The sequence below is a fragment of the Choristoneura fumiferana genome, chromosome 7 (genome assembly GCF_025370935.1).
Source record: "Choristoneura fumiferana chromosome 7, NRCan_CFum_1, whole genome shotgun sequence".
Taxonomy (NCBI): Eukaryota; Metazoa; Arthropoda; class Insecta; order Lepidoptera; family Tortricidae; genus Choristoneura; species Choristoneura fumiferana.
In genome coordinates, this window is record NC_133478.1 from 14667703 (window position 1) to 14677545 (window position 9843).

A 9843-nucleotide genomic window follows, 5' to 3' on the forward strand; every position below is an offset into this window, starting at 1 on the left:
TGTGAATGACTCTTGAACAGGACTAAGAGAATACGTGATTCGCCATTTTTAAAAATTAAACTTAGGGAAAACATTAAATAATGAAATATGAGTAAATTCAAAATAATTATTTACTGCTGATTGAAGTATTTTAAAGAGCTTTCACATCACTAGAGCCAACGTCAGTCAGTCAGTCAGCCAGTCGTCAGTCAAGTGTCAATGTCAGTCACCACATTTGTTTACACAATTGATTTTTTCCATTGAATAGTACTTTATGTGTTTTGCACTTCGAGTATTTATCTAGGTCTTGCATGCCGTGTTGACAATGAGGGTTTTTCGACAGGTGAAATATTCGTTATAGTAGTTCGTTTAGTATTTGGTTAGTATCGTGCACAGATTACTATTATGTAGCTAGATAACAAACAGCAGTGTGTGTGTGTGTGTGTGTGTGTGTGAAGGCAGAGGGAGCAGGGCTACTACGAAACCCGAAACTCGAAGTTCGTGTCGTGCGGTCCCTCTGACACTTATACTATTTAATACGAGAGCAAGAGGGACGGTACGATACGAACTTCAGAGTAGGCCGTTAGGGCAAGGGCAGCAGGGCTACTACGAAACTCGAAGTTCGTGTCGCACCGTCCCTCTCGCTCTCGTATTATACAGTATAAGTGTCAGAGAGACCACACGACACGAACTTCGAGTTCCGAGTTTCGTAGTAGCCAGCGAGGGAGCGAGCAACGCACGAAAAAACGTAAACTTGTTGACAAGTTTCAAACAGGGGGGGGGACAGTCGCCTATACCGTACTAATTCATGTCGATAGCGCCGCCATCTCCTTTATCTAACCTAAAATAAAACAGATTGTTGTCGTTTGTTTCAGATAGATGTCACTGAAAGCTTGAGATCACAAAATTTTATTTATTAAAAAATATTTTGTCGTTGATAATTACCGCAAAAATGAACTTTATTTTCGAAATTGACAATCGTATTGTAATTTCTAATATAAAAGTCACATAATTGTATCCGCTCAGTCGTTACAAATATTTTTTGTGTAGCAACCCTCTATGTCAGGCCAGGCGTCTATTCGCGCTCAACAAGGAACAAGATGGCTACGTTACAATATCGAAACTCAAGTGCTCAGACCACATAAAAAGTAAAGACAGTGCTGCAAACGGAAAATTGAGGCTGGTTTAAACTTAAGAAGACTGAATTCAAGCGGTCTCACTTCTCTTTGCAGCCCTGTTTTTAGTTTTTATGTGGTTTGAGCTGGGAAGCAAATCCAGTAAAGTAAAAGAATACCTGTGACTATTAATAGCTATACGTATGGATGGATATATACATCAATGGTACTAGTTACAAAATGCAGACGGCGCTTCAAAACCGTCTGCATGAATGAGACGAGAGAGGGCTCTCTTTTCCCCGTATATTATACTACTCTTTGGTTTCAAAGTCCATCGCATGTCCGACGTGTTCATATCATACATACATAATCAGTCAATCAATTCCGTAAGTTTATGAGTTTAGTTGCAAACAAATGCTAATGAACGAACAGTATTGTGTGGACCGCAAAAGTGAAAGGACCTTGTTGTTGAATTAAAACTATAAGTTTTGAGTTGTTAAGGTAAGTTATTATTTTAAAACGACGACATAAGTGTGAAAGAACAGCAGTAATCGTTTCTAGCTTTCGAAAAATCAATTTATTGTATTCAAGGCAATTCAAGGTAACCTAGAAAGTTTTAATTTAAATTCGAACTTGTTTCTGAGGTCCGTGTTAGGTAAGTATGTAAAATGATCAGTTACCGTATTTTGTTTGTTTACTAATTTATTTATTTTTGAACTTTTAAATTATGTTATAATTTTTACTTAAATAATTTATTGTTTTTGAATAAAATAAGCTTAAAAAATAGTTTTTAAAAAGTACTAGTGTAGTTTTAACTACTACTAAGTAAGTAGTTTAAATATTTTTTACTGTGCATTAAGTATTTTTTTATAGTGGGTGCATGATCTTTGCAAGTAAATAAAATAAAAAAAATAAAAACCGTCTATGCATTTGCTTAATTAAAAATACATTGTAACATTAGGTTGGTGCCTCTTTTTAAGTATACATGATGCCTGTGCTAAGAGGCACCGGTCTTCCAAAGTGGGTATCTGTTTTTACATTAGTGGTTATTACAAGCATGTTAAGTGCAAGATAATTACAAGCTTCTATTTAACTTATGAAGTTTGATTATGCTCATTCTGTTTTGTAGTTCAGTCACCATCAGATATTTCAGAGTGGCCAAGGTGGTCAAAAATATTGGCACATGCACTTTATTATTAAGGTATTAGAGTTCATGTATCAATATTTTGACCACCTTGGCTCATCTTGCGTCAAACTTCCAGTGGTTGGATTGACTTTAGATTTGGTATAGGTACAGTTGCGGAATGAAAAGGTTGACCACCTTAAGGTCTGTTTTACTTAACTGCTTTATTGACTGAGTAAGACATATTCCATCATAATATCATTAAAAAAGTTAACATGTGCTTGCAATGTGTAAACAAATTTATTTGACAACTGGGCAACCTTTTCATTCTGCCACAGTACATATGTAGATTGCATGACAAAGCAAGTGTAGCCAACAAAAAGTTGTGTCAGCAAAGAAAGCCAGTATTAAAAAGGAAATTTTAACAAACTACTTATTTTCCTAACTGATTGCCTTTAATTTGCAGTTTTTTTTTTTAGAGCCGAAAATGGCCAGTACTCTTAGACGATCAGCCTACCAGGCTGCAAAGAGGTCGAATGTACCTGCTTTGCAAGCAGTTCGCCATAGCAGCTCAGAGCAGAAAATATTAACATCAGTTTACAAGGATCTTCCAAAAGTCAATTATACTATCAATGATTTCATTTGGCAAAATTTAGATAGATGGCCTGACAAGACTGCTACTGTAAGTACTTAGTTTTTTTTAATATTTTTTCGTTGAACCAACATTGAAACAGTTACTTAGCACCTCTATAAAATAGTACATGTAAGTATGTATGTAAACTCATTATCAAAAATATGAAACGGTCACAATTGACAAACATTGACATTGAGATACATTTACAAAGACAAACTTATCCCTTTAAGTGATCTCTGCCAGTCAAATTTTGAGTAGATGAGAAGAGCATTCAGTTGGAGACCAACAGTGTTGGAATTTCAATTCAAAAGCCGCTGGTCAAGGCTACATTAGTCAACCAATTTTATTATCAAAGTGACAATTGAATGAATAATAGTGGTTAAAATACACAAAATCAGCATAATTTTAAACTAAATCCAAAACTGGTAAAACCGTGACAGAACAAACTCGAAAAGATGTTACTAAACAGAAAAAAAACCTGGCAATTGATTAATTCCAACTGTATGGCGGAACAACACTTCATGACCTCATTGTAATTGTCTCATAGGAACAGCATGTTTAATATATCTTATTTATTGTGATATTTATAGGTAAAAAACTAAAGTAAATGACCTGTTTTATGTAGTAGTAATTATGTCCATATATCATATAGATAAATAGACATTCCATATTCGAAAAATTACTTAAATCCCATATTAGTTCTTTGCACTACTACATAAAACATGTCATTTACTGTTCTCCACCTATATTTATTTTTTCGATAGAAATTTATGGAGACATTGCATAGTTAACAAAATATATAGGTACCTGTGTCCTACAGGAACTATGCAATTTCCGGAATAAAAATATAATCGACCTTATGGTTAGTGGCATAAAGGCGTATAGATATTTTTCATGTCTTGGTAACATACATATAATATTTATAAATAAATAAATATCATGAGACAATTCACACCAATTGACCTAGTCCTAAAGTAAGCTTAGCAAAGCTTGTGTTATGGGTACTAAAGCAATGGATAAATATAATTATATAGATAGATACATACTTAAATACATATTAAAACCCAAGACCCGAGAACAAATATTCGTATTTTCATACAAATATCTGCCCCAACACGGGAATCGAACCCGGGACCTCAAGCTTCGTAGTCAGGTTCTCTAACCACTATGCCATCCGGTCGAAATACCCTTGACTGTTGTTCATCTCTGGGCTATGATCTGTATGTAAAAAAACATTAATTTAAATCTGTGCAGCTATTTAAAACTATTACGTACATAACAACATAATGCATTAAACAATTATTATTATTTTTATTCTTTTCAAAAATTCACGCTTCTATAGTTACTCGTAACTGTGAATTCACATTAGTGGTTAACCAATGTTAAATAAGAACCAAGTAGGTACTTAATAAGTTTATTTATAGAAAGTCCAAGGTAACTTAAAACTGTTAAAGCAAACATATAAAACCTCGTTTGCTCGCGGCTTACGTCTTCGATCGCGTTACTTTGCTCACGTTAGATAGAGCTAAAAATATTTGTGAATTTTTCGAGAGTATAGATATATTTTCCAAAGATTTTCCCAGCATTCTGACCCTATAACGATCGATTAGTTAGGTTAGATGCTCGAGCTTCCTGGTGGCAGGTTTAGATAGTAAGATTTTGGTAGAGATCCGTAAAGATCGTGCTCAAGATGCTACCGCGCTTCATACTACACACACGAAACGAGTACACGAGTTTATTGTCAAAGTAGTGTGATCCTTGTGATAGCTGAGGATGTGTGACGTAATACGTAAATATTATTTCCGGCCGAAAAGTTCTCGAATGGAGGAGGATCGGCAAGTGCAGCGTAGGAAACCCCAATGAGATGGACGGATGCCCTTGTTAAAGCCGCAGGTTCATAGTGGATGCATCCCGCTTCTAACCGAAGCAACTGGAGGTCCACGGGGGAGGCCTATGTCAAACAGTGGACATCCTACGTGATATGATGATGATGATGATGGTGTTTATACCCGCACTTGTGTTAGAAATATAATAACCTAACCAAAAAGTTGAAAAATCTCGACTTTAAAGTTCAATATCTCAAAAACGGCTAAACGGATTTTGATGAAACATGTCAAAGAATAATCGCCAGAAAACCTGGTTTCAAATAAAAAAACCGCACTCAAATTGGTCCGCCCGTTTAAGAGCTACGGTGCCACAGACAGACAGACAGACATACATAGCGGTCAAACTTATAACCCCTCTTTTTGCGTCGGGGATTAAAAATAAAACTATGAGCTATCTCTTTGTCTGTTGTCAATGAGAAAAGGTCTACAGTGGGTCACGTATGACATACACGTAGACTATGTGCAATACAATTACCTTTTTTTATGTAAAGCTATTAACCTCTTTGGTCGATTATATCGCAACACAACTTGCATAAGCATAAACGCCGCGTGAGATAAGATAATAATTTGATGCTCGAGTAAATATAACTACGCTAGTTGTTGTAAGCAACTCCACCTGTGTCCCGTGAAAACTGCCCATTTAAAAAAAATCCCGTATGCTTATTTGCCCCCTTGTATAAGAATATATATATATATTTTCAATAAAATTTCATTGTATGCGGTAACTAAAAAACGTACCTAATGAAATGAATTATTTATGAATTCTTTTAAGAAGCACAAATACAAAAAAGATAGCCTTTTATTTGACACCCTGCTAAACATACACCAGGGTTTATTTATAGGCATTATTTATTCCACTGAAATAGAAAATAGAAATATTTATTCGCTCTTCTCTAAGTACATAGAACATAATAAAAACACATTTTAAAAATATACAATTTAAACACTAAGATATTCGAAAACGTACTGTCCCTCTCACTCATATTAAATAAAAATAATAGCTTCAGCGGGACGGCAAGATACGAAGCCCGAATGTCGCTTCTCGCAGCTAAAATAATAATTATAATAATAATAGCATACAATATAATCATCATCATCATCAGCCCACAGCAGACCACTGCTGGACATAGGCCTCTTCCATGGCTCGCCACAGCCACAACACTCTGTCTTCAGCCCCTCGCATCCATCCGCCGCCAGCGACCCTCTTAAAGTCATCCGTCCACCGTGCCTCAGGACACCCTACACTACGTTTTCATCGGTCTCATGTTCATCGGTCCTGCGACAGACGTGGCCAGCCCAACGCCACTTCAATATATACTGCTTATAATACTGATGGGCACAGGCTTCTTCTCTCGGATTTCCAGCTTCCTCAGATTTCTAGTTTAGTCTTGCCAGTCGCTTCTGAACGTGTCCAAGTCGTCCCGCCACCTCCGTCTCGGTCTGCTGTTAATTTTACCTACTTACATTAAAATTAGTCATACTTATTAAGTAACGGATAGGAAGGATGCAAATTTGGATGATGACCAGTTTCACTTCGAGTTCCATCTTTGCATGGAATCAGATGTATGCTGAGGGTCTCATCGAAGGGTCATCTATGACACGAAACCAGTGGGTAAGGCTGCTTTTAAATACTTTTTATAAGAATTTTATATAATAATTCAATTTTTATTAATTTTATTACACTAAAATTTATTCGAAGAATGCAATGTAAAGCAAAATGTTTGATATTTGTAGCGTGATAGGCGACGTTAGTTGGGTTCTAGGATTAAAATTAAGTTTTGATTTTAATTAAGTGAGACCATGATGATCCAATTACCTGTGATCTATAGAGCCTCTGTTTTAATATTATCCCCGGTTCTGGGCCACAAATATTAATTTAAACGAGTTTGAACTTAATAAAACTACTCTATACAGCCCAAATAATTGATTGAATCAACAGGATATAGAAATTGTAGGTAATTTTATTGTGGTATATGATAAGTTGATAAGGTAAATGACCTATTAATTAAATAACAATTAACAATTTAGTAAAGTAGTTTATATCATTAACCTTTAATCCCAAGATAAAACTGTAATAAAGTAACCGCAAAGTGCGTGTCAGCCCAGAGTCACTTTAAAACAAAAATACAAATCCCTTAAAATAAAATTGATTTCCTATCCCACAGGTTCTAAGTACTTACCTGATATTGTATAAAATCCATGACTACGGTACAAACCGTCTTAATTATCATAGCTTGAACAAGCGGGTTCCCCTACTTATATCTAAGCTTCATAACAGTGGCTTGGAGTGAATAAATTCGTTAAGCAATTTCGAGAGTGAGAGAAACTCGAGTTTGTTTTGTCTTCAGATACAACTCATCAGAGTTAACGTACACAAGCAAGCTTTGTCATATTTTAAATTTGTGACAACCATCATGTAAAAAAATTTAGACAACTCGGTGGTAATCCAGTTCTTACAACACCACTGCTGAAGGCACTGAAGCCACTGCTTTAAGCAGCGTTTCCACCAATAATGTGCGAGGATGTATTACGAGGGATGTGTTTTTTATTAACCAATAGAAACGCTTCATTTACACATCCTCGCACAGCATATCTCTGGTGGAAACAGCTCAGCGGAACGAGGCGAGGTAAATGAAGCATTTCTATTGGTTATTGAAAAACATATTCCTCGCAATACGTAATTTCAGTTGATTTCAATTGCTGCGGCCCACCTTAAGCTTATAATCTAGAGTGGCTCCTGGTCCTAATAAGTCTGTGCAACCCTGGACTAGGCTATCCGGTCGTCAAAAAAAAAAAAGTCAATAATCTAACCCAATCAAATTACTTTTCCAGGTGTGTGCGTTAACAGGCCATGGTTACACATACGCGCAGACGCATAGGATGTCCATATCGTTCGCGGCTTCACTCAGGACAAAATTGAAACTGAAGAATGATGATAAGGTTGCGGTAATTCTGCCGAATATGCCGGAATACCCTTGTGCGCTGTTGGGCGTACTGGAAGCAGGCTGTATAGCTTCCTTGATGAACCCCGCTTACACAGCCCGTGAGTATCAAACTTTTGTGCTACATTAGTACTCTTTATCTATAGAGATGGGTAAATCCGGATATGAAGATTCAAAAGAGTCTGATACTTAAGCGGATCCGAATCCATTATGGTCCCAAAGGAAGACCAGCGCCGTTCGCAAGACCGGCAGATTACCGATTTGAGACCATTTCGTGACATGCATAACTATTTTTTTTTTCTTAAAAATTCTTAACGAGTTCTTGAGTGGAGACCGCGAATCGGCAAGCGTGGCGTGGGTAGGCGGAGCGATGATCTTCGCACGGTAGCTGGCAGTTACTGGATGAGAGTGGCCGAGGATTGTGCTCAGTGGCGTACAATTGGAGAGGCCTATGTCCAGCAGTGGGCTAAGATAGGCCGATGATGATGATGATGAACAATTCTTACCACGTTGTCACGTATACCGAAATGTTTTCTTTCTTTCTTTCTTTATCGGCTCCTTTAAAATCTTATCGATATTGGATCGAGCGTATCCCGAGTGAAGTTTCAGCACTCACTTCGCTTGCGATCAGTCACATCGGATTGGTTCGGATATGTTCGCTCGGGCGCTGAGCCGGTACGCCGGTAGTACATCCGAAATCACTTACGATGATGGAGCTTTCTCCAGACAGCAACCATGCAACAGCTAACAAACATGGAGCCGAACCAAAACCAAATTTCATCCGAATCTGTTCAGCAGTTTTAGCGTAAAACTGTAACAAACATCCTTACATCCACCCTCACGAATAATAGTATATTTTATAGTTTCATTTAGCGTGCTTATTATGTGAAAATTTAAAGACGTAGTGCAAAGTCCGGACGTTATCAACGATTATTTTATTAATTGATAGGAACGGTCCTGTTCAAGATATTACACAACTGATGGGACTTCTGGCGGCACGGCAGTGCCCCGCCAAGTTGAGCGCAAGGAAAACTGTCGATGCGTTGGGACGATGATATCAAAAGGGCAGCAGAAAAAAGTGGCTGCATGTTGCACAGGGCCATAACGTGTGGCATAGATAGTGTCTGAAGAAAGAAATACTAGACTAGCCTTTACCCACGATTTCACTCTCGTATTTGACCAGTTGAATCGAAATTCCGGAATTTTACTAAATCATATGTATGTATGTAAACTCTTTATTGCACATAAAAATAAAAAACAAATACCTACACAGAGAGGAGAACAAAGGCGAGCTTATCCCTAAAAGGGATCTCTTCCAGCTACCCTAGTTAAGCGAAGACAATAAGAAGAAGATAAGCAAACAGTTAAAATTACGTGCGGTAAATAAAGAATTTGAAATTGTCATGGGAATTCCGAAAATGTATATATTGTGGTCAACATTTACGTCGTATGATGATCACCCATGTAAAATTTCATGGAAGATTTTGGAATTTTACATGAATGTGTAGAATATAAAAATTTCATCCAAATTAGTTTAGACGACGTTTTGAAGTAAAAAGTAAGGCATGCATGTACGCATGCTCGCACATACTCATAAACTTTCAAATTCATATTATTAGTTGGATAACCGACACCAATATATGTAGGTAAAACTACGTTATCGTTAGCCAGAGGCGGCCTCGTGTTTGTAAGTTTATAACATACATAAAAATAAACCCTTCAAAAATACATTGTAAAACCATCCCATGGGAGCCAAGTTCGATATTAAGAATATCCATGATTGTCAACTGCGTCGATAAAATTAATGAGATCTAAGTAGGTCCCTGGTGCCGTAGATAGTCCTCTAATTTATTGATAAGATAACATTTTATAACTTCTTTATTTAATTTTAAAAAAATGTCGTGATTCATCATCATCATCATCCCAGCCTATATACGTCCCACTGCTGGGCACAGAACAAGAGGGCTGACGAGGATGTCGTGATTATTAAAGTTAAATATAGTGCCTACTCTTTCTCTGAAGGATCGAATTCGAAACGAGGAGATCCGACACAGAACTAAAGTCATCGACATAGCTCACCGGCAGTTCTCAGGGCGAGAATTGCCAACATTTTTGGTTCTTCGACTGAAGTGGCAGTGGGCCGGCCATATCAGTCGAAGAACCA

The 9843-nt window shown here is 37.1% G+C and overlaps 1 protein-coding gene across 1 annotated transcript in view; it reads left to right on the forward strand.

The window, feature by feature from the left end:
• Positions 1 to 1421: 1421 nt before the first annotated feature.
• LOC141429766 (uncharacterized) overlaps positions 1422 to 9843 on the forward strand; it is a 19149-nt gene continuing 10727 nt past the window's right edge. The window contains exons 1-3 of the mRNA XM_074090290.1: positions 1422 to 1595; positions 2697 to 2899; positions 7570 to 7780. Of these exons, the coding sequence (XP_073946391.1) occupies positions 2705 to 2899; positions 7570 to 7780 (406 nt within the window). The 5' untranslated portion in view covers positions 1422 to 1595; positions 2697 to 2704. The remainder of the gene's footprint in view (positions 1596 to 2696; positions 2900 to 7569; positions 7781 to 9843) is intronic.